This window comes from Leiobunum rupestre, chromosome 3 (assembly GCF_980474605.1).
Source record: "Leiobunum rupestre chromosome 3, qqLeiRupe1.1.hap1, whole genome shotgun sequence".
Lineage (NCBI taxonomy): Eukaryota > Metazoa > Arthropoda > Arachnida > Opiliones > Sclerosomatidae > Leiobunum > Leiobunum rupestre.
The window spans coordinates 21,717,235-21,743,411 of NC_143386.1; the positions used below are offsets into that span (position 1 = coordinate 21,717,235).

The 26,177-nt window shown below is 37.3% G+C and overlaps 2 protein-coding genes across 5 annotated transcripts in view; both read right to left on the reverse strand.

The window, feature by feature from the left end:
- LOC149949804 (F-box only protein 31-like) overlaps nt 1–26,177 on the reverse strand; it is a 57,939-nt gene that overhangs the window by 6,373 nt on the left and 25,389 nt on the right. For 2 of the 4 annotated variants that reach the window (XM_090167931.1, XM_090167930.1), the window contains exons 1-5: nt 9,901–10,188; nt 9,547–9,609; nt 9,024–9,100; nt 7,137–7,301; nt 393–473 (exon numbers count right to left, since the gene is read on the reverse strand). In XM_090167931.1, coding sequence (XP_090024057.1) covers nt 393–473; nt 7,137–7,301; nt 9,024–9,100; nt 9,547–9,609; nt 9,901–10,057 — 543 coding nt within the window. In that variant the 5' untranslated portion in view covers nt 10,058–10,188. Of the gene's footprint in view, nt 1–392; nt 474–7,136; nt 7,302–9,023; nt 9,101–9,546; nt 9,610–9,900; nt 10,189–26,177 lie in introns of those variants that run through there. The other 2 variants (XM_090167932.1, XM_090167933.1) reach the window with 2 other exon arrangements.
- On the reverse strand, nt 3,637–4,732 carry LOC149949805 (uncharacterized). Its single transcript, XM_090169061.1, has one exon. It carries the CDS (start codon nt 4,730–4,732, stop codon nt 3,689–3,691), a length of 1,044 nt encoding a protein of 347 aa, XP_090025187.1. The 3' UTR covers nt 3,637–3,688.

Genomic DNA, 26,177 nt, shown 5'->3' on the forward strand with positions numbered 1-26,177 from the left:
GTTAGTTTTCGGTTTCCCATCTTTCAAATTCCGTTTTCTAGCTCTAAATTTACATTACAGATACCAATGCCAGCGGACATTAATTAATTAAAATCAGGTGTCATTTTCATATTTTTACTCACAGTTAAGTTTTTTCCGTAGGTTTCCTTACAATAATAGTTTCGATCAAAGTCCATTCGGTCAATTGCACTCCGAATGTTTTTCGACCCTTTCTCGATTCGATCTTTCGCACCAGCTTTCGATCTAATGCAATTCGACCATTGATACCTAAACCGGGTCCGAGTACGGGCCATTATTTCTCAAGAAACCCGAAAGAAGTGTAAACGCCTAGTATTTTCTGGCCCGACAATACTATGCGTGTAGAAAATGCTCCTGTACAATACAAACTTTACCTCCTCTTGACTTCGTAAATTTTGAAATGGTTTTTCAGATTTCAACAGGTAAACGTTAAAACCATTCGGGTCGTTTCTTTTCTGAAAAAAATATAACGAAACGTAACTCGAAGTTAAATATTTATCCTCATAGGATATTCCTTAGCAAAATTCGCGAAGAATTTTTAATGGCAGCAGAGGATGCGTTCGGGGTGCAAAATTATATGCACTGATATAAAAATTAGAAAAATGAAATTAAACTAGAAATGATTTCAATTAATTTGTAACGCCACGTTTACTAAACTTTCGGTTCCTTTTAATGAACTAAATCATTAAATTAAAAGAGATCAGATAATTTCTACGGCTGCCTGTAAATTATTGAGCTCCCAGAAAAGGCAATTGGGGCTAGACAACGAGGGGGTAGCGAAAGAAAAGTTGGGGCTAGACAACGAGGGGGTAGCGAAAGAAAAGTTGGGGCTAGACAAAGAGGGGGTAGCTAAAGAAAAGTTGGGGCTAGACAAAGAGGCGGTAGCGAAAGAAAAGTTGGGGCTAGACACCGAGGGGGTAGCGAAAGAAAAGTTGGGGCTAGACACCGAGGGGGTAGCGAAAGAAAAGTTGGGGCTAGACAACTAGGGGGTAGCGAAAGAAAAGTTGGGGCTAGACAAAGAGGCGGTAGCGAAAGAAAAGTTGGGGCTAGACAAAGAGGCGGAAGCGAAAGAAAAGTTGGGGCTAGACACCAAGGGGGTAGCGAAACAAAAGTTGGGGCTCGACAACGAGGTGGTAGCCAAAGAAAAGTTGGGGCTAGACAACGAAGGGGTAGCGAAAGAAAAGTTGGGGCTAGACAACGAGGGGGTAGCGAAAGAAAAGTTGGGGCTAGACAACGAGGGGGTAGCGAAAGAAAAGTTGGGGCTAGACAACGAAGGGGTAGCGAAAGAAAAGTTGGGGCTAGACAACGAAGGGGTAGCGAAAGAAAAGTTGGGGCTAGACAACCACGGGGTAGCGAAAAAAAGTTGGGGCAAGATAGTGGGGGGGGGGGGGCAGCAGAAGTCAAAATTAAAGTTGGAGCAAAAGAATGCGGGGTAGCAGCGGCAGGCCAAAGGGAAATTCAGGCAAGACAATTAGAGCATAGCGCCGATTTTATTTGGTCGGCGGCAGCGTTTTCCAAAAATCCCCAGCGGCGTTGAATTTTTTTCGGCGGCCTGAAAGGGCAAACGTTTCTTCCCTCCCCCCCCTTTTTGAAAATCTAAAAAATAAGAAACTCGGCGGCGGGATCAAAATTCATCGGCTAGTAAGGGCTAGTTTTCACTAGTCCAAAAACGCCACGACGGTTAGCTTCGACGCAAAAAATTCCCGTTAGGCCTCATACAATATTTTTGCGTCCGCCGTCGCCGTCGTCCTGTTTCGGTCCTAGTGAAAACCAGTCTTAAATGACTCGGCGGCGTTGGATCGGCGGTGCTAGGCTCTAGGCAGTGGTAGCAGAGGCAGGCAGAAATAGATCAAAATAACTTCTGCGTTCGCTTAATTTGGGTTAGTACACATTTTTCAGAATGAATTTCCCTGACTTTTCCAGGTTTTCCCTGACCATTTTTCAATGATTTCCCTGACCATTTTTGTATAGTTTATACGTCAACAAATGAAACGTTTGAAATAAATTTTTTATCAATATTTAATTTATAGGTTAAATATTACAAACTTGAACATTTGAATTTTGTTAATACAAAAGACTAGAATTGTCACTTTAAAAAAATATAAGGTAAGAAGAGATTATAACTTTTAGGACAAAATACAATAGGAACAGATTATCACTTTTAGGACAAAATATGTAGTTATAGGAACTTATATAACTTTTTTAAAACAAAAATTTACGATACTCTAGAAACTTTATCATCTTTAAAGAAAAATAAAGTTTAAATTACTTATACAAAAAGCAGCAATGGCAATTTATATCTCTTTCAATTTCTTCGTCTTCCAATGCGCGCGTCGCAGAAACCTTTTGTTTTTTCGCCTTTAACTCTTTTAATAGCTTGAGCTTTCTTTTCTTGTCTTCCATCGCTTCATCAATTTTCTTATCTTTTTCAGCGTTCTTTTGTAATGCAAACTCATACCTGGCCCTTGCGCCCTTTACAAAACTGAGCAGTTTTGAATCTACTGAAATGTTTTTCAATCCACCAGCAGCAGCAATTCCATTTACTTGTCTCAGTGCCTTCAACGAATTTTCGTGTAGATTCTCCACTAGCATACCCTTGTTAATCGAAAATCCACTTTCGACATTCGCATTGCCATGAGAGAGTATCAAAATGATTTTGGTTACAGTCCAAAGGTCTTTGCACTTTGATTCGGACATTGAGTCTACGTAAAATGCATCTAACCTAGTTTCTTCTTGAATTCATATTTCCCGTCCAGAAATATTTGAAATTTTCCCTTTCGATCAGTTTTAGAGTTTGCCGCTTTACAAAATGAAGAAAATTGCTGCGATGCTCTTTCTGCAACTCCTTCTTCAATCCAATTATTATTTAGTAATGATTTCAAGCAAATCTTAATTCTTTCTTCTGCGATTCTTGGTTTTTTCTTAATTAATTCAGGGTCCAGAGATGATATCCCTTTGACTAGACTGTATTTGAGAGGAGATCTTTCTAAAATTTTCTTCGTGGTAGCAACTGCAAAATCTCTACACTGCATTTTAAATTCTAATTTCTGACGTTCACTGAGACTTTTAGCTTTGGCTAGTTGAGACGATGCTCCGAAACCAATGTCTATTTTTGCTGGTCCGAGCAAGATTTCCTTATTTGATAAATCTAGATTCAGAATTTTCGTTGACGAGTTTGCGTTTTCAAGAACCTCCGCTTTAACACATCTTCTTAACAAGATATGCACTACTTCTAGAAGGGCGGAATATAAATAGGGCCCAAGAGGTTTATCAGATTGGAACTGACGCAAAAATGGTTCAAGATCAGAGGCAATGGTTTTAAAAAATGACAATTTTGGTAGCATCAAAGGATCGTTAATGCCATTATTGACATTAGTAACTGACACATTTGCGGGTAGTTTTGCGGAAGAGACGTATTTCTTTATATAAGGGTATATTTTAAAAGTTCTTTCAGCGCAATTTGCGTTTTCAACCCATCTAATTGCGTAAAATTTCAAAGGAAACATTTCTGAACCGGTTAGTGTAGTGCGAGGGGCTAACCTCTCTTAGAAAGTCTGTACACCGGATTACACCTAAATTAGCACTGCCAAAGGCAGGGACTTCAAAGATTACGCGTAATCCCATTAGTACAGTCAAAGGTACGGCTCTGTACACCGATTACGCGGAGTGATCAGCCCCTCGGTGTAGTGTAATCGGCTCTCCTAGCTGGGGTGTCCTTTAACAAGTAATACATTCCCCTTATGAAAGATGTCACATCCCATTTCACCACCTTGTGTCCAGTTTGCAAAGCTTCATTTAAAACATGTAGCCCACACGAACCTAAGTCCAAAATCTTTTTGTCATTGGGTTCAATCTCTTTTTCCGCTTTTAAGTGATTTAAAAAGGACCAATTTACATTTGGCCCATCCATGCTTATTTGGAGTATATTATGTACTTCTAAAGGAGAAATGCCTTCCTTAAATTTGGCCAGTAAATCCTCAGCGGTGGCGTGCCCCAGAAACACAGAATTGAAATATCTCGTGGATACTCGATCCCAAAATCTTACATGGATATCCATCTGACCTCGTTGGGCTATTTTGTTTAGAGCTTCATCAAAGCATATAACAAAGGTACTTACTACATCCAATGACTTCTGAAGTTCATTGTGAAAGTAAGGACCTAAACCATATGCTATTACATACTTGGCTTTTTTCTCTTTCATTGTGAAACCTTGAGCAATCTCACTGTCTGGAAACATTCTTTTAAATATTTCGTTATCATCATTCAATGAATGAAATGATTGTCTCTTGTTCACTAGCCTCAACGCCCACAATACTTCAGCTGAAGTTATTTTCTCTTTAATCAAATAGCTGGATATCTGTCCTTGAAAAGCGCGCGGTGGCATAACTTCGTTGATAGTTTCATTCAACGTTTCTTCAGGAGCATTGACACTAACCACTAAAGATGTGCTAGCCACTGGATAATTCGTTGACTTAAAAATTGATCCAATTCTGGCTTGACCCTTAGTGGCACTTTGAGCATTTTTAAGGTGTTTAGGTCCAACGTGACTCTTTATCGCTTGTACTCTCATGTTACTAAGTGTGATTTTCTTGTTACAAAACTTACAAAAGGCTTTATTATCATCTCCTTTAACAGGCTGAAGCCAGATAGCGAAGTTCGGATGTAAATAAGGGTTAACCCAATCGTCATTAAATACGGTTTTCTTGGAAGGCATGTTTGACCATATAAGAACTGAACATTTAAAAACAAGACGAAAAAATATCCCCAATTATCATAACATTCTATATTCTAGTAATATAATAGGTATTACTTTATAAAATTATTATAATTAAAATTTGGATGCATAAAGAAAGCTCACGTGGACACAGAGACACATTGTTGTTCGAAATTAGCTAGCCCGCGAAAATTATCCGAAGAGCAGACGATGTTTTTTTTAGGTTGTAAATTTTCTGGTGCGTTACCCGTAAGGTAGAAAACCATAAGCGGCTGCTTGAGCTCCGAGACCCGAGAGGGAAGAGCGCCGAGGGCGGCATGAATAAAAAAGAGTATAGACTTGTTCGCGTAGCACTTTGAGACTTCGCCTAGCGTACATACGAATTACGAGTTATTTCCCTGACATTTCCCTGACCTCTAGGAAAATTTTAAAATTCCCTGACTTTTCCCTGACCTTTTGGAGTCATTTTCTATTTCCCTGACTTTTCCAGGTTTTCCAGGTCTTGTACTAACCCTGTTAAAGCTTTTGGGATAGCTGGGACAGCTTAAAAAATGCTTCTTGTTTTCATTTGATTCATAAAATTAAAATAAAAAAAAGCATAAATAAGAGAATACACTACTTCAGTCTTTATTGCAACGACTTCTGCAGCTGTTTCGCAATAACAGATATACAGAAATAGGTAAAACGAAATTACTTAATAAGAATATCTGTTTTGCGATAGTAGATGGCTCTTCAATATTACTGAAGTGTATTTACCCTTATAGATTTGTCTCCTGTCATTCCGTCTTTCTTAATCTTATCGGAGGAAAGGTGTTTAAAAGGTTTGCCAGAATATTTTCAGATTTAAAATACCTGACCATATTTTAAGGGCTATACCTTAGACCAAGAAACACAGGGACGTCTCGCTCATAGCATACCCGACGCTTTATTTTTCGACGGGTCTTTGTTGCGGCTGCGGTGGGGAGAGGGGGGTTAGGTGATACAGATAGTCAATAGGCGCCATCCATGAGAGATAAAAATAACGATTTTTAAAGTACTTGAAAAAAATAATCAGCTAAGAGTTACATATTTTTTAATTATTTTATATTTTTTTAATATTTTAGGGACACAAATATTAAAAAACATACCAGAAATTTCGTTTTTTGGAGCCACGCTGTTGCAGGCCACGTGCTGACAGATTGTAGGGCTGTGCACGTGACTCAAATAGCCAATAAAAATTGACTCACCTTCGCTACTAGCGACACCGCGCGAGATAAATAGGAAATAGGCAGCCGCAACGAAGATTCGGGCGCGAAATATCTACCGTGCGACGTCCCTGTGTTTCTTGGTCTAAGGCTATACTACAAGATTGTTAATTTTAAATATTACTATTATCAGAAGTTGAAGAATTTCCTCGCATATATTTAAGCATGAAGGTGATTCATTGATTAGGTTTTCACGAAAAAATGTTTATTGCAACATTTTAGATCACCTTCATAAAATATTTAAATAAATTGATGTTTCCTGACTTAAAAATTCTTAACATTCAGAATCAGTATAAGAATTTTTAATTATTTTTAAGGTTTACAAAAAAATGATATTCTCAGACATTTATCTCTTTGCAAATTCTAACATTCCTTGACTTCAAGCTTTTGTTTAAAAATTCCCTGACCTTTCCCGGACTTTTACAAATTATTAAAATTCCCCGACCTTTAACTTTTTATATACCCAGATTTCCCTGAGCACCACTATTTTTAGCTAAAGCAGGATACACGACGGCAAAATAAAAGCATGGCCTGCAGCAGTAATGTTCTGTAGGCTTTTTACCTTGGCTGCAGAATCGTTTAAGCACTTTCTTTAATTTCGTGGGTCCGGGTTTATCACAAACGCTTTATCCATCGGTAACTATCCGTAAAACGGCCTTTGCGAACTAGCGCGAAGGAATCGGTTTGCAACTTGTAACTTGACAACCTGTGTTGATACCCACGATGACAGAAATCAGTTTAAAACTATATTAATAGTGGCTAGATAGAGGCAGGGGTATTCAACGTTAAGAGGTTAGAGTACAGAAGCGTTCACATTCCGCCCATAGGTCAGACTTGTTTTCCCTATATTCCCCGTATGTTATCGTTATTGCACTAGGTAACATATTTAATTTCTTTGTTAATTACATTGGGTAAAGTTGACGGTAATTTTAAATAAATATTTACCGAACACATTTATTTATTTTAAAGTTTTAAAAGTAAATAAATTTCATTTAATCATTTTCATAGTTAATTGACATTGTATTGGCTTCTTATATCTTTATTACAGGTAAAGCGTCGTAATCCAACCTTCTAAAAGTTGAATAACCCTGATCACCATTTACTGAAGATCGCATATTTGAGCGCCCCCTAGAGAAATTATTATGAGAGTTAAAATTTACCAGAAGTCGAATTTTGGCCTCCTTTCCAGCAGAGGTTAGAATAACGATTCGTTCTCCCTCCGAATCGAACCCGACCGAGAAAAGCTTTTTTCTCCTCAGTGGATGTCTCCAGCCCAAGAAATACGGAGCGAACAGCTCCACGCCCACCAGCTGGCCCTGTTCGTACTAAGATAGCCAAAACAAATTATGAGTGTAACTTTTCGGCTAGTTGGGTGAATGTGCGTTCTCTAATTCATGTTTGAACGGATAAAAATTCGGGGAATCAAGCAAGATAATTTCAAATCCTTATTTCGCGCTCGGCCGAATCTGCACTTCGGTATACTACGATAGGAGTTTTACTCCAATTTACGCAGTGGGTTGTTTACCATTTGCGACCGAAAACTACCGCTACGCTACCTTTGCTTCGCCATAGAAACTTAAGATAGGTAGCGGCTAAAGTAGACGCTAATGGTTTTTCCTAATCGTTATGAGTACATTTGACTTTATAAATAATGATATTTGCATTTTAATATAATTTTGTCATCTTTTGCTTATATTTTGATAAGTTTATTTAAAGGGAATATAACCTGCGAAGCAATCTTTATGAAAGACCCCTTCAATTTTTAAAATTTCCCTGTACAGTGTCAGTGGCGCCAAACATTTCTAAAGCCAAAGGCAAGAGCGGGCAAAGTTGCAAACGTTGGTGTTCCACACCAAATACCTGAGGTTATATTCCCTTTAAGAGAAAACATTCTCATGACTTTTTAATTTGTCTGTAGCAGATGCTAGATCAAAGGAGCCACTCAGCCACCTAGACTCGTTTCGGTCGCGAATAACCTTCTTTAATCGAATCATCTTCCTCTAAGCTGGAAAAGCACGCGGAAAAGGCACACGCGTAGGAATTAGGTGGTAGCCACGTAGCTTCATTATCCAGTGTGATAAATAAGGCACTATCATAGGCCAATCTCCAGTTTAAAAATGAGCTAGGCCAGTTTAAAAATTAGCTAGGCCAGTTTAAAAATTAGCTAGGCCAGTTTAAAAATTAAATGCTTGGGGTGTTAGTGGCCCTGGTGAGTCGTGAACACTTAATTTTTCCCTTCAAGATTTTAGTTCATTAAAAAAATACTATATTAATCCCTTAAATTGTTTGGTCTTTGCTTCTATGCTGTGTGCTTCGCCTAGGGTCAATGGTGTGTATAGGTGGCTGACTGGGTGTCGTGAGTCTGTCTACTCTACACTCTACACACAGAATAGAAGAAGCAAATTAAGCAGTTAGCAAAAATAAATATAAACAGTCTTTCTCTCAGTAGGCTTGATCGGGTCGGGTCTATAGAACATATTGTCAAGAATAGATAATTTGACAATAAATTATGAAAGCCTGATTTTGAAGGTTAAAGGGGCTCCAAAGTTCGGTGGCAAGAAAAAGAAAATTGAGCATGCTTTTCATCCCCCCCAACCCCTCACTCGGCCTTGGCAGAGGCGGGCAGAGTCAACCGTAAATTTCGCACTTTACTCACTTTACACACATTTTTCCACCGAACTTTGGAACCCCTTTAACAATGGTAACTGGCCAGTGGCCAGTTTTTTAATTTAACTACCTAGGCTCTACTGGCCACAGGTCCAATTTAAAAAAATATCTTATTTCTCACCCTGTCATTAACTGTTAGATTTTTGTCTGCTAAGCAGACCATTTGCTAATATAAAACATAAAGCGAATGCTTAGCAGACACAAATCTAGTAGATTTGGAGCTTTGATTTGACCGATGCATGAGTCTATGTAAACTGAAAAATCTAATAGAGGCTCCTACAGATTTTCACCCTATAAACTAGTCAACAGCGCTTCTAGTGACAAAAATGTGAAATTCGTTCATCCAATACCCGACTTTGACTCCCTTTTTAATGTCTTACCTGAATTTCCACCAGACCACCGTAATATTTCACCGAAGATTTCCAAAGACCCATGATAAATCCATACGGACGCAATACTACAAAATAAGAGTATTCTTATGAGCAACTAATCTAAGTAAATAACAATTCTTGCAAAATTAATAAGAAACCAGATTATACATTCACGTTGGAAATAACGATTTAAATACATTAAAAATTAAGACTCATAAAAAACATGAAGATCGATGCTTCTAAATCTTAATTTGCTTCTGGCATGAATATATCTAGCTATGAATATACAATAGCAATAGCCTCTCTAACCTCCCGCTAAAATTTGGGTTGGTCTTATCTAGTCACGTGATAAATCACATCTACTCCGACCGAGTGAGGAGCATGCCGTCATTTCCTTCAGTCTCCTGATTGGCTGAAAACGCTTCACTGGTCTCGAAAGTTGCCACCCAAATCAAATCGACATGATAGTAGGGCTATATCGTAGGGTTGGATATTCATAGCTAGATATATTCATGCTTCTGGTAATTCATACATTTCAAGTAGAGATTTCTGGCGCTAAAATTCCTTTCATTGTTGTCCAGTTCAATATTGTAATCTAAAATTAATAAGAAAAGTTACCATGATGGATTGGCAAAGCAAACGTCGAGTTTCGGAAAATAAAAAATAATTCATATAAATAGTTATTTAGCTTTACGTTGATCGATTTTAACATATGAAAAATGTCTAGGGACTATTTGAAAACATTTTCAGCCGGTAATCGGTTCTACTGCACTAATAATTTTTGTAAACTATAGCCTAAGCTGTAAACAGAAGTAACTAAAATTTAGCGCGTTTTTAATTCTGTACTGACTACTGAGTTTCGATCTGTCAGACTACAACAACATACCCAGGTAACACAGTCTTCTCCAAACCTCTTCGAAATCCGTGGTATCTCGGAATTTCCGGGACACAAATGACAGACATCGAATGTCGTCCGAGTCGAGAAAAGAACACACGTGCAACAAAATCTCTTGCGGGAGATCCTCCAAATTAATTCCCTCCATAATTTACACGGTAAAGTTCCTAAAGAGCGTTCTACTCCAAATACTATCCGTTAACTATCTATTAAAGGTCAGACTAGCTCATCATGGCACATTCAATTCACATCAAAAGCCAACCACCCCGTTGCTATGTTTTTTTCCGGATTATTTGGTTAGATAACAAACAAAAAGCTGTATCGTAGGAATGCCAAAGCGCGTATATCTTATAAGGCAATGTAGGCTATACTAAGTCCTAAACCACGAGGTATTTGAATTTAACTTCGCTAACTAAGGGATATTGGGTAAATATATCCCAGAAATGCCAAAACGCGTAAATCGTAGAAGGCCTTTTAGGCTAGACTATGTCCGTAAACGCGCGGTTTTTGAAATTTAACAGCGTTAAATGTATTTAAAGAAATAATTTAATTTCGTGACTTCTACACTTATGCTCCATCCTTGGTTATTTTTTTTGGAATTCAGCTTTCAACCGTCACCCATAAGTCAGATCTACCTTCCCCTCTTGTAAATGTTATTTGACATCTAGGTAACCAAATTTATTTATTTACCAAGAAGATTTCCGATTTGTATTAAAAAAAAAAGAAATTAATTTGATTTATATAATTTCCTGATTACCAAACTTCATCTGGGTATGTAACTATCAATAGAGGGCGCTGTCGTTCAAACAATATAAATTAACCGCGTTTCTAATTGAAAGGGGAAGAGACCGGCGATTCTATTACCGGTATAGCGTCACCCTCCATACTCCCATAAGTAAAATAACCATTTTTAAGTGCTTTGTTTAAATTTGGCCTAGAAGTATCGCTGCTTGAAATTAAATATGACACGGTAAGCATGGCCTAAATCGGAAGGCTAACTAAGGTACGCAAGGCTCTTTGAAGCGTTTCAATAATTCTGTTCAACTATCACTACGAGAGGCTTAGGCGACCGTACTTTAGGTTAGGCTTAGTTCATTAATTTTAAAGTTTAGAAATGAAATGGGCTCCAGTAAATTGTATTAATAAACCTCAGAAATATGCGGCTTACTGGTTATTGTTACTTAACACAATGGTTAATTACCATTACTTAAAATTTCAAAGAACGAATTTTCAAAAATAAAAGGTTTAAAAATTACTAATTATCATCATTTAATTGACAACAACGGCGCCATTTTGTCAAAATTGAACGTGAACGCTCCAACTTCTCTATGAAACTACGCCGGAAATCGACTTCAGCGACACTAAGTTTGTCCGCATTGAACTAAAACTATCCGTGATTTTCTTATTCCCAGTATTAAGTCGTGAGTCATAAAGTCTGAACAGTGAGTGATTCTTGGTCCATTCTCGCAGCTTAAAGCATTTTAAACGTGAATATTCATGACAAGAGCAAAATGTAACCACAATATATTTATTTCTTCAAAACTGGCAACATAGCTCAGATATACACAGATCTCCATAAACATTGAATGAAATTTATCACCGACATAAGAAAATAGACATCTCGATACAAGAATAAAGCGGTTAACTTTACTTATCTTTAACCGTTTCTTACATATTTTAATTAGGGGCCGTTCCAAAAAATCCTCGTAATTCCCTGACTTTTTATGGCTATTTTCAAATTCCGTGATGTGGTAACACGTTCTTAACGGAGCATTCTGCCCCTCGAGTCAACTAAAAATGAAGTTAAAGCAGGGTTATTCAACTTTAGGTTGGATAACGGACGCTTTTAGATAGCGCTCAACCGTCAGACTGGCTTTCCATCTACGTAACAAATTTATTAACATTCTTCATTTCATTGTGTAAAGACAGCCCTAATTTTAAATAGATATTTACAGAAGATATTTAAAGGTAAATAGAGTTTATTATATTATTTTAATAATTAATTTTTTTTCACGAGCGTGTTTATACCTGCAATAGAGGGCTCTGTTCACAAATCAACATGAAATCCCCCTAAGTCTTCTTATTGTGGGACGCGCGTATTAAAAGTTGAATAACCCTGGTTGTAGTTTTGATTCTATCACAATACTTGGTCTATAAAACACCGATTAAAATATTATTAGAAGTTGTTTTTTTTGCAATAAATAAATTTAATGTGTGCCATCTAGTATTACTAAAAGCGTTAAAATCTAACATCTAAGGACCCGAAATGATGGTTTTCCAGTAAACAATTTGTAAATTGGTCTATTCATATAACAAGATAATTTTCTTAAAAAACTTGGTTTAAGATCTGCCACTTCACATAACATAACATTTAAGATATTATTCTTAGTATTAAATAGTGTTTTCAATTCGAAACTCACGACGTCACCAATGTAATTTGCCTATTGATAAAAAACGGTTACTGTCATGGCGGCCACTATTAACACTACAGCTGTGACGTTACAAGTTTTCAAAATCGTATCAGACGAAAGCACTCTATATCATCATATGTTTAAGATATATTTCTTGCGAGAGACGTATTCATTTAGGTCAATTTAAAACCATAATATGTAATAGATTAGGAAACCACTACATAATGTACATCTCGATTTAGTACCCCCGCACAATATTTTCATTCAAAATGTATGTTTAAAAATCAGCGGTAGCCTACGAAGGTACAGTTTTTAAGCGAAATTTAAGAAATTTATTATATACCTCTGGTCACACAATACTTCACATTCGTGCTTGCGACGAACAAGCTCAAGTAAGGTGCATAAAGCTGGTCAGGGGGTTAACAAATTACTGTTTAAAGGAATAATATTTGTAGAGAAAAAATAAATACCCAAATAAGTTAATTTGTAATCAATTAAACTCAACTTGTAATAGAGGAAACTGAATGTTTAATAATGTTAATAAAATTTTTATCGATTAAACCGAAATTTTTAGTTTATTAAACCTGATTTAAATCGGATAAACTCAATTTTCAATCAGTTAATCTCAATTTCCAACCCGTCAAACTCAAGTTTCAACAGGTTTAACCATACGACCGTCGCGTGAATTTATTAAAGTAGTGTATTTATCTCGCCAGGGGCGCTTATCATTTTATTTGTGACGAAATTTCTATGTCATTTCACGAATACCTATAAGCAAGAATGTATTTATTTATACTCAGGGAGAATGAATATGTCGAGACTATCGACGGACACGTTGAGGCCCTAACCCCGTCTTATTTTTTTGCGTCCTCGCAGCAGCGTTAATCGCGTCGAAAAACGTAATTTTTAAGAACCAATGAGATTGCAGTATTATTTGATTTTATTAAAGCGGAGGAGCATACCGGGGGCCTCAACGGGTGGAATTGGAGAAACGCTAAAAATTATCTCGACATATTCATTCTCCCTGAGTATAAATAAATATATTCTTGCTATAAGTAATTATTTTGACTAAGAGACACATTTATGGAACAAATTAAAACATTTTGGTATTTCAATAGGTCAGAAATATTGGTTACTTGTAGTTAAGAGAGTGGTGGTGTTTTGGAGTTAGTTTCCAAATAGAAGTAGCTTTAGAACACGGTCCTACACAATTGGCCAGGGAGAAGATCGCTTGACAGGGGTAAATACCCGAAGTCTTCTGATACCACGATTTTTTTCCTTTACTGAATTTTTACTCAGTTAATTTCTAGTTTTTACATAAAAATTGCTTTTCGCTCTAAATATTTTGTCCATGTACTCCTTTTGCGAATCGATGTATTTGCCTAAATTTTTGATTAGCACTTTAGTTGTGATACAAATAAACTCAAAGGCCTATTAGGCTTAAAAAAATTCGATTATTTGTCAACCGTCGTTCTCAATACTCGAATTCAATGTCACCGGACACTACTAAAGTAGTGGATATTTAACATCCGCGGAATTTCCTTAACTCTCTTTAACACACATTTAGAAAACTTCAATCATTGATCAGTAGAGTCGTAAAACTTTAGAACTTTGCACTCCGATCCAAAAAAAGTGTTTTTTGAGCTAACTAAAATATTTTGGGTTGGTTGGTTAACAAAGAAACCAACTGTAATCCATACACAAGCCAAACCAAGTCAACTAAGTTCGTCATTCACTTTATAACACAATTAATTTTGTTTCTAAATTTTAGCTTTTCAAAAAGGAAAACGGCGCGATGGCGAGAGTCAACGAGAAAAATCTTAGTTAGGCCTAAGACAATTGACGGCTTTTAAAATTCATTTTGCGCGTGAAAATACCTCTACATGTTATGGTCAAAAAAGCACGCAAAGAAGGCTGTGTGCCCAAGACATGTACCTGTAGTGTCGCGCGCTAAAACGTCATTTAAAAAGTCGTCAATTTAGACGCAAAAATTCCCCGTTAGGCCTAACACCAGTTTTTCCTGCTACAAATGCGACGATCACTGTACAATCGCGGCGTTTTTGCGCTTTTTCAAGGGTCAGATAAAAAGAGTGGTTTGCACGTTCAGGCTCTATGCATTAATAGTTTCTAGCGAATCGCCAAATGGGTTTTATCGAAGCGACTATTGTTTGGTCTTTGGTTACTTATTCTTATAAAATGGAGTTTCCATGTTCTTTTTAACGTAGATGCGGATTGTATTTTGAAAGACTTCGGTTGAGATAAGTTTTAAAATATTTTATTATAATAATAAACTTTTCATGGGACCTTAAAGTTTGCAGATCATTTTTGTGTCGGATACTATATTTAACTTAAACCTAACCTAATTTAACTTCAGAGCGATCACTTTATCTGGCAGTCTTGGCAGACTATATTTCCCCACCTTTGGTAGTGCTAATAGAGAGGCAGGAAACTATACGCGCATACACTGGGAATATTAATGTCTAAGGAAGGTTATGGTGTTTCGTTTCTCCAGACGCATTCGCAGCATGGCAGCAAAGGCTCCTTAGACCATTGAGTTGGGAATAAATAGAGGTACAACTAAATCTGGCTGGCGCGGGACCAATTTCGTTCAATAAGGAGACTTTATCAACTTTATCGTTCTACCGTGGCGGCAGCTGTCTCTAGTGGTGGAAACTATATTGCAATTGAATTTTTTCGCGAATCTAATGCGAAATTGAAATGTATGATTTATCGTAACAAACAAACCTTTGAAGTTGTTTAAAAATAATTTTATTCTGTCAACACGATCCTTTGTAACTCAAGTTACGGTGAGTTATCTAATAATTATTTATTTTTAGCCATGCAACTTTACGAAATATAGATGGCGCCACCGCCTAATTATAAAGATGAATTTCGTACAGTCTTATCAGAACAGGTCCCACGTAACCATGGCAACCGAAATCGTAATTGCAATTCTAGCAGTATTATTCCCAATTCAATGCCTTAGACATTAGAAGCCTATACGTAAATAGTTTCCTGGCAACAGTGACTTCGAGTGAACGATCCATTTGTTTATTGAAGATTAGGAATTTTAGAAGTATTTGGAAAGGCGTGGTTCTTTGACTCTGTAGTACATCCTGGCCGTATTTATCTCCAGAAAGATGAAAACGAAAATGTCCTGGTCGAAGATAACCCAGTGCCCCTTCGAAAAGGAAGGGTTCTTGTAGCCACGATTTGCGAGTTGACAAAAACCTTGAAACCTAAAATAATAAATAACAAATATGAAATAAGGTTTTTTCTTCTACTTGATGTTAGGCCCAAACTATTCATCTGCTCCAAGCTGTCAGTGGCTACATCACTGTCAATTTTTTCCATGGATTGCTCAAACAAATTTACGAGCGAAATTGGCCTAAAACTGTACTGGAGCGGGGAAATAGTTTTCACCTATTAAGTGATGTAAGAAGTTTATAACTACAATAAGTTAATAAGGATGTTCCATAAGTATGCGAGCTAGTTGACATAATTACGTCTAGCTTTGTGTTCAATCCGCTAGGCTAATACCATAGAGAAAGAAGGAAGGGGATAGATATTTAGAAAGGGGGCGACGTAAACTCGACGGTAGAGAGAAGCTCGCACACTAACGCGCATCGCCGTTGCGCATGAGACCGCGTGACGTCATAATATTTGGGAATTTTAAACTTTCCCACAGTGAAGAGACAACTGTGGTTCTGCCACGTGCCTATAGTTAGTGAGTTTTTAATTAAAATGGTTTACTACAAAACGTGCTGCTATAAAAATTGCAATAGCAACCCTAGTCAATATATCGTATTTTACGAGGTAAAAATTGATGGCAAGTAACAATTTTATATTTATCATATCTTTCAAAATACTAAATTGTGGTTAAAACTTTTTTCATTACTGTAATCCTTGACAAATAATACACCTAAAAAATAGCCTCAAGGGAATCAATTAATACCATTACAATTATTGTGATGCTGATCCACGTGAGTTAAATTAACTCTAACAATAGCTCTATGCCATTTTTTACATTTTCCTAATTTGGTCTCTTTCTTAGGAAATGGGTAAAATTTTCACCTTTCACAACACTATTTTCCAAACTTCTAGAGTCATTTCGACAGCCACGATAACAACAGTTCTTAGTCACCACCATTTTTATTGTACTTAAATTAGAAACTAGTCCTAAAATTAGAAATTACTTTTGGTTCTATATTAAATTTATAACCGATTCTACCGAACTTTAGTAAGCCTTAGCCTTAGCCTTTGCCAAAAACGCAAACGAAGTAACGAACAGAGAAAGCTCTCTCTCTTGACTGTGACGTAGTTGCGCACAACGATGCGCGTTATTGTACAAGATTCAGTCGGTAACCATGGTAGCCATATGACGCGAAGAGCCACTTCGTGAAAAGGGGAAATACCTTGAAATTCGCCTTCACCATCTCTCCCCTTCCTTCTTTCTCTATGCTAATACCAAAGTTACCACAGTAGGCCAAAGTCATCGAGCGACTTTTCATCCAATTAATTCAGGTGGCCGGGTTACAATACGTAGGAGGGTGGTGGAAAGCCCTTCATGCCACGCGAGCAAACAGGTCCCTACACTTACTATTACTACAGTTTAAATATTTTAATTTAAAAAAAATAACAAAATAAAGCCAATTTCGGTATATTTACTAATTTCAGGAGTGGGAGGTAGTGCCTTGGGTATTATTATTAATTTATTATCTATCATTCTAGAAATGTCTCGCTGAAAACACAGTAGGTAGAGAACTGACACACTTATGTCAACCGTATTTCTAGACTTACGCTTGTAGTTAGATACTTGATTTCGAAGGGATCTTATAATAAACTTGTGATTACGTTGAGCTACAGTAAGTAAGGTGAAAATCGGGTATAACCTTCCAATGCTGATCTCCGGCATGGGTTCCTTGGGACTTTCGACGAGGTAATCTGGAAGTCGGAAAACCTGCGGAGGCGTGTTCAGGTAGTTTTCGTGGCTGTATGGAATATTATCCGATTTGACCATGTCCAAAGTGCAGCACACGGCCTGATCATCCCAGGTGACGTTGTTCAGCGGGTGGTTGAGGTTCGCGAAAAAGGTCACTTTCCCGGCAGGAACATTTCGATCACCCTGGAACATCAAATACTGTTAAGATTGAATCTTGATGTCAAGGAATCTCTAAGAATTGGCATGATATTTCAAATAATCTCTAAGACTTGTCGTTACGTCTCGAAGAATGTCTAAAATTTGTCATGAGCTTTCACAAAATATCTAAGATTTGTCATGAGCTTTCACAAAATCTCTAAAATTTGTCATGAGCTTTCACAAAATCTCTAAGATTTGTCATGAGCTTTCACAAAATCTCTAAGATTTGTCGTGAGCTTTCACAAAATCTTTAAGATTTGTCATGAGCTTTCACAAAATCTCTAAGATTTGTCATGAGCTTTCACAAAATCTCTGAGATTTGTCATGAGCTTTCACAAAATCTCTAAGATTTGTCGTGAGCTTTCACAAAATCTCTAAAATTTGTCATGAGCTTTCACAAAATCTCTAAGATTTGTCATGAGCTTTCACAAAATCTCTAAGATTTGTCGTGAGCTTTCACAAAATCTCTAAGATTTGTCATGAGCTTTCACAAAATCTCTAAGATTTGTCGTGAGCTTTCACAAAATCTCTAAAATTTGTCATGAGCTTTCACAAAATCTCTAAGATTTGTCATGAGCTTTCACAAAATCTCTAAGATTTGTCGTGAGCTTTCTTAAAATCTTTAAGATTTGTCATGAGCTTTCACAAAATATCTAATATTTGTCATGAGCTCCCAAAGAACCTATAAGATTTGTCATGATCTCCCAAAGTACATCTACGATTTGGCATAAGCTCCTAAAGAATATCTTAGATTTGTCATGAGCTCTCAAAGAATCTCTTAGAATTGTTTCCCGCTCTTGAAGTATCTCTAAAAATTGTCAGGAACTTTAAAAAATATCTGCTTTGTCATGAAGCTCACACAGAATATCTACGATTTATCGTGAGCTCTTGAAAAATCTCTAGGATTTGTCATGAGCTCTCAAAGAACCTCTAAGAATTGTCAGCAGCTCTCACAGAACCTCTAAGAACTGTCAGCAGCTCTCACAAAAGCTCTAAGAACTGTCAGCAGCTCTCACAGAACCTCTAAGAACTGTCAGCAGCTCTCACAGAACCTCCAAGTTCTGTCAACAGTTCTCGAAAAATGACAAAGATTTGTTCAGGTATTGTGAGCACTGGTTAAAGATAGAACTAGAATTGCGTCGTGAGTTTTTGAGTCAGAGTGGCGAATTTCATAAGATTCTTGATCGTCGACTGAGTTACCGTAATCTTTAAGGCTGTGGCTTTGGCTCCGTCATCGGCGTACGTGAGCATAATGAGTTCCGGTCCGTGGTCGCCGTACTCGGATTTGAAGAGCCCTGGTTGAATTGGGTAAGTGGGTTTCTTCTTGGGCAAACCTTTGATTCTCCTGAAGGTACACGAATTCCTGTACACATAAAATTAACAGTGTAATACTAATTTGTTTTGTAAAACGTCTTATTAGAAGTTTATGAAACACTTCTTACGAGAGAAGTATCAACAGGCCCGACAATAGGGGGAAGCCATTACAATTTACCAGGGCCCGTGCAGCCTAGGGGCCCGTGTTTGAACAAATGAGGTATTCTTCGCTCTGGTTTCACTCCGAAATAGGATAGCTATCTCCAGTAGTAATGGCTCTCTTGGGGCCGGCAACTTATATTTCACCGGGGCCCAGGCCCACTCTCTGCAGCCCTGGTTATCAATCTAGGATGTGAAAATGTTAACTTCTCGATTATCCGCAGCAAAAAGCGGACGCGTACACCGCATCGCGAAAGTAAAACGCCATAAATTATATCCATAATTTGTCAATCTCGATTAGCTTAATACATAACGCCATCGCTAATGTCCAGCATATGTTGTCAAGGTAACGTACGCGTCGCATACTTACACAGACACTTACGCTGACAACATGGTCCAACCCAGTGTTTCCCAAACGGTGTACCGCGGTACCCGTCATGGTTCCAAGGGTTCCGAGGAACTATTTGGGGGGAAAGTGATAAAGTGCTAATAACCCATAGGGCTTAATTTTTTAGCACGTAAAATAGTGTTGTTAATTTTCTGGAAAAATAAAATGCGGAAAATTTCCCAAAAAAGTTTCCGGAAACTTTTCCGCTAATCGGTAAAATAATTTTTTATATGTGTTTTTATTTATTTTTTACTTTTATCGATATAAAATGTCTAATAACAGTAAACATACTATAAAACATTAATAGTGTTGCACTATTAATCAGTTTAAAGCTAGTCTAGAGGTTTAGGTTTACTTTTGGATTCGAAAAAATTAGGCGAAAATGCCGCTTTATTTAAATTTGTAAACAATATTAGACTAATCATCGAATGAAAACTTCCGTATAGAAAATACGGAAAATATTCCGGAAAAAAGGACTCGGTCATTTTCCGACTTACAACACTAACGTAAAACGTATGCTGTTTATTTAGCTTTAATTTAATGCTATTATTTGTTGTAGTTAGACGGCGACCACATACTATCAAAGGTATAAATTATGTTCCGTTTTTGTTGGAGCTTATGCATCTTTAGTCTCAAATTGTTTTCCATTTTTCGAGTCTCCCGCTGCACAAAGTTATTAAAAAAAACAAAACCCAGATTCCCACCCCCACTGGTCTAACCTAACCCTGGTCCGAGAGAGATGGTAAAAATTAACACTGTTACCTGGCTGAGTTTATTTTATTTTAGGGGAAACGATATTGTTATCATATATTTCCCCTTCGTGGGGAGCACTAAAAATTATTTTTAGGTTTCTACCGCTTTGATTAATTAAAGGTACACTATATTTTCTTAGGAGCCTTGATATTTTTTCACTAGTTTCACCAAAATAAGGAAGAACGAACCAGAAAGGTTTTTACCATAATAATTTTTCACCAAACTTTCCTGTAAAATACCATCTTGAAATTGTAAAAATTGAGTTTTTTAATAGTTTTGTGACTATTATTTATTTCACTAAAGGCTTTGGTCATTTTTAAACGTTGTAATTCTAGCGTTGCAAAACAACGTTATTAATTTAAAACACCTTTATATTAAAATATACGTACGGTAATATGAAGTTTAAATTTGACCTTAACAGTGTCCGGGAAAACCTCTATAAGTTGTCATTGATTTGTAAACTAGTAATATCAGAAGTTGATCATATGTATCTTACGAGAGAAGTATCTATCTAGGCCATAAAAATGAAACTTGTACCTTCGTTGTCTCGACGCGGATTCCAATGTGTGTACACCGGATCACGACCTTAAATTTACCGCGCGTATTACTTTTCCTAAGCAAATAAAATATTAAAATAACCCTGCGTAGGAATATGTACTAATGGACGTTATTCCTATTTCCTCCAAGTGGCGGATTTTGGAAGCTGATTTACTTATTTGACACCGAACACTTTACGGGAGCCCTTTTTATCAGTCATTGAAGAACGTTTTTGCCAAGCATCTTTTGATGTAAATGAATGATAAGTGTATGGTAACCCTGTTAAAATATCGTCTGCATCCCCAACTCTATTCATCAGTAAAATCCATCTCTTTTAGGAATTAGGAATAATGTTCATTGATGAATCATTTTAAATCTGTAATAGTTTTAGAAACTCGCTATATGGTGAATTACACTCCATGTTTTCTTCCAAGATTACAATTTGAAAAATCAGCGGGAACCTGCTCGGGTACATGTTTCAAGCGAATTATTCTCTCGTAAGAAATATATTATACGCTTCTGATAATATCAAATATTAGGAGAGAAGTTTGTAACTCACTTATAGTTCGAAGTGATCAAGAATCGGTTGGTTAGTTCCCCTGGAGTGTCCATTTCGGAGTGATAGCCCGAGGCCAACGGCGACTCGTAGCCTTGCTCTTTCAACCACTTTTTGAATCCCTAAAATATACCAAAATCCATTAAATATTCCGTGAACTTAACCTGTCTTTTCCCTTGAAGCATATGATGTAGTTACAATATCATCCGCTAGAGGGCACACTGGACTAGCTAGGGAAGCCCAAGAATTTAAACAGGCATTCCCCCATTGGGCATAAGCCAGTAAGCATGTAACTTTTAGACCTTTCTTAATTTCCTAAATAAATAAGTAATATTTTAGTTATAGCTGAGTAATCATTCATTATATAACATCAAAACATAACATCCCTCAAAATCGACAATGTGCTTTAAAGATTTTAAGTGTTTTGATAATTTCACACTCAACCACTTCTCTATAGTATGATAGGAGTTTTGTGTTTTTCGAGTTTACGCGGTGAGTTATTTAGCAAAATCTTATTTGAACCGTGGCCTACGTTATTGTAAAGGCCCCTGCATGACAAATTTCTTCAATTAATATCTGGCATTTTAGGTTGATAATTCTGGACACTAGGTGCTCTCGCAATTGGAACCTGTTGCCTAGGCAACGACCAGGTTTCAACTTTCAAGGGCCAAGACCCACAAAAATTTGGCGTTCGCACAGAGCGAACTGTAGCGTTGTAACAAATTTTATAATTCCCGAAACTAATATTTCATTAATTTAAATGGTTTTAAAGCAAGTGGTGAAACAGCTCTTTTTTCAATAGATGTCGCTAGCGTTGAAATAAAAAAGGCGGTACATTTAGCTGTCCCTCGCGTTGATTAGATCGTTTGGAAATTGGTCATTGTCCATAACATAAATTCCAGCAATTATAAACAATATTTTAAAGCAAATGTGGGCTCTAGTGTAGTTGCGTTCTGGCTGAACAGTTGTCGCCACTGTGCAAATTTAAACAAGTTGATTAGGCACACTAGCCAGCATAATTTACCAATATGGCGTGGCCCAAAGCATGCTATTAGGTCATTGGGTATTCTTAATCACGTATCAGAAAAGACTATTTGGAATCACGTGCTTAGTTGACCTCGCTTGGATTGGCTTTTCGGCAAACACGTAATTGTCGACTTGAAAATAAACGATAAAACGTTTTTGAAAGTCGATACTAGGTGTAACCATCTTCCCGGCGATCTGAGCAACCATAGCCATCTTCGATACCTAACACGCGATATATAATTTAAATTAAAGCCCACTAAATAGAGTATAGGTTGTTTAACTATAATACTCTACAATTTCTCTCTGACGACATTAAAATTTGGCTATTTTTAATTTTAGCTTCCTTTGCCATAAATAGATAGCACCAATAAAGTCCCGTTTTTCGAAGAATCGGAATGATTAATGGCCATCTCTAATAACAGGGGTCTTTTCATAATACAGTGTGTCAGAATTTATAGCCTGGAGTACCTAGTAACAGAGACTATACCACCGGAGGTCTATCATCATAGTACCCTACGCGAACCACTCAACCCAGCAGAAGGTGCAGCAATGGGACGACCAATCCCCAATTCGCCCACGGCAGTCGAATAGGCGAAACTATAAAGTAAATTTGGTCTTAACCAACTTGTTAAAATGGGAAAACAAAATCACGTGACTACCTTTTCACAGCCAACTTCGATTCGTTAACTCGTGTTCATAGTTGGCCGTGCGACGTTAAAGAAAAAAATTATTCCTTCCAGATACTGCAGACAGCTAAATAACTTACACTTTTCTATAACAAAATGTTTTAAATAATAATAATAAACAGATAATTTAGACGAATTGATCAAAATTTAAACCACCATTAGCAAAATAACATGAATAATAGTTCGTATTTCTTAGGATAGATGGCGCTGCAGTTCTCCACAAAGTCACTTGACTACCATCTTTTCAGCCCCCCTGGACTTTATAGTTTCGCCTATTAAGAGTGGATGCTATAGCAACTCCAGCCGACAGGTGGCCACCACTTGCTTTAAGATAAATTTGTGTTTTGCCTTAATGGAAAAGGTTAGATCTAACATTTTAAAAACCCTGAAATAGGTCCAGATGGGAGAGCCATCTTTCGTAAATCAGAAGCAAAGAAACAAGTCATCGCGTTGTTAAAATGAACCTCTCTTGTCGGGAGGAGTAATGTTTGATCTTTTGAAGTTTATTCTACGTCTTATTTTGATATCTGCTTTTAAAAGTCTTAAACAGTTAGGTTTAATTTCGATATCTGATAAGAAATTAGATCTGATCTGATCCGGTAACTTTTAAATATCCGTTAGCGATAACTGATAGACATTCTTAGCTGTTATCTGTGCATTAAAAATATATCTGAACAGACAACTGTTTTATATATTTTTTATTAAAGAGTTTTTTTAATTACCACAGGTATAGACAAAATAAAACTTGGTTTCTATCAAAAAATAAGTTGTCGATAATTGGCCGAAAAATGAAGTGGTCAAGGTCAATTGACTGAACCCTATTACAACCATATTCTAGATCTAAGCCGAGGGGTAAGCCACTGTCAGATGGCCTGTACACCGATTACGCGTAATCTCATTAGTACAGTCAAAGGTACACCGATTACGCGTAATCTCATTAGTACAGTCCAAGGTACACCGATTACGCGTAATCTCATTAGTACAGTCAAAGGTACACCGATTACGCGGGGTGACTAGCTCCTCGATCTCACCCGTTAGTACCACAGATACTCGGACAGCCGGTCTGATAAATTAAAAAGAAACATTTATCACGTATTGATATTTATCCGACTTTCAAACTGCAAAGGAAATCTAATCTACGCGGATAATGATGACTTAAAAAATCTGTTATCGTCGGATCACAAATCAGATTGATCCGATTTCGGTTAAAAGCACTAGGAAGGAGTGCACGCGCCTTAAAATGACGTTTGAACGAATCTACTTCCATTAAGCTACTTGAAACGGCCGAGGGAAAAGGCGCACGTTTCAGTATTTTGCATAAGGCGGTATAGTAGCAATAGCAGCTACTTCGTACTTTTCACCCTAAATATCAATCAACAGCGCTATTAACGGTAAAAAGTTATTTTCGTTGATACACCATAGAACGCGTTACATTTATTCCCTTTTAACATTGAACGTTGTAATTGTGGCCCTAAGTAACATAATAACAATAAGTATGACATCCCGTATTGTTTGGATCGAACCTTTATACCATACTGACAAGCTCCGACTTGGACTTGCAACCTTGGATTAATAATAGTGTTACCTGGATATCATTCTACAGTAAACGCGTGCATTTCAGCACGTCCGCCGATGCGCTTTTGCGAGGGGGAAGAAATGAGAACGTGACGATGTGTTTTCGACTTTTGAAATCCGTTTCCGTTGTTACGGTTTCTGCTCTTGAGATCCGGATTTAGAAAATAACTGCTGTTAGGATTAACGTTTAGGATCTTCCCAAGTTCCCACATTACCACTACAAGACAATTTACTTGATTAAAAATAAGTTTAATATTATAAGATCAATTACCTGTATGTAAAAGAAACCAACCCAAGATCGAAGTTGCAAATCGCGCTTGTATCAAAACGCGTTTGTAGGGCTGGTTTAAAAGAACGAGTCTTCCTGTTTGTTACGGCAGTTTAAATAATTTATCGCTACGCGGTGCGGGGGTCGTTAGAGCCATTTGTGGTCAGAAAAATGTCGAAGTGATATATCGAGGTAACACTTTTATTAATCTAAGTTACAACTGAACTGACACTTGTGAGTGGTATCATGGACACTGTATTTCTAACAGGACGAGAAAAGCATCTTAAAAGAGTTACCCACTCATTGTCCGTTTGCGTCCTACTTCGAATTAGCTGAAATAGTCGGCCGTTCTCGATTCGCAGGGCCGTCAAGGTCATTTTAAAGAATGTAAACCCCCATTTCAAACGGAACGTTTTGTTGATCACGTGACGAATTATATGGACTTGAAAGCCCGAAAATTTCAAAATCTAGAACCTTCCCCCCTTTAGAGAGAAACGGTAGCGGCGACAGGTGATTTTGTATGGTGGAAGCTACAGCTTTTCCCGTCCGGTTAGAGATAAAGTGTCCATGGTGGTATATTATCGTCCTCGATAGTAGTATATGCCGCCTTGGGTATATTTAGACACTAGGGGGCTTTGCGCTAAACTATACCCATTTAATTGGGAATAATACTGCTAGAATTACAATTACGATTTCGGTTGCCATGGTTACGCGGGACCTGTTCTGATAGGACTGTACGAAATTCATCTTTATAATTAGGCGGTAGCGCCATCTATATTTTGTATATTATATGGCTAAAAATAAATAATTATTAGCTAACTCGCCGTAACTTGAGTTAAAAAGGATCGTGTGGACAGAATAAAATTATTTTTAAACAACTTCAAAGGTTTGTTGGTTACGAGAAATCATACATTTCAATTTCGCATCCGATTCGCGAAAAAATTCAATTGCAATATAGTTGGTAGAGCGATAAAGTTGAAAAAGTCTCGTTATGTAACGAAATTGGTCCCGCGCCAGCCAGATTTAGTTGTACCTCTATTTATTCCCAACTCAATGACTATACCTTGATTGAGCTATAACTCTGAAAATTAATTCGGAGATAATTTTTGATAATTGTCAAACTTCTTGTTATTTTAATTATGTTGGTAATATTTAACGAAATAAGTTTAGTACAATTACCTCCTCCTGGTCTCGCAAAGTTTGCAGCGGTTTTTCAGCTTTGATTAGGCAGAAATTAAAAGCATCCGTGTCGTTCTTTTTCTGGAAGAAGAATTCAAGATACGTAAACAGCGCCTCTTAACGCTCGCACGAAACAAAATTTTGGAGAAACATTGTTTGAAACCAGAAGTCACTACGAAGGTGACGACGGGGAAAGTGGGGAGACCTCGGGGGAAACTGAAACAGGACCTAGTTCTAAGAAAGTCCACCGGTGGCGCTGTCGTACTGTAACGGCAA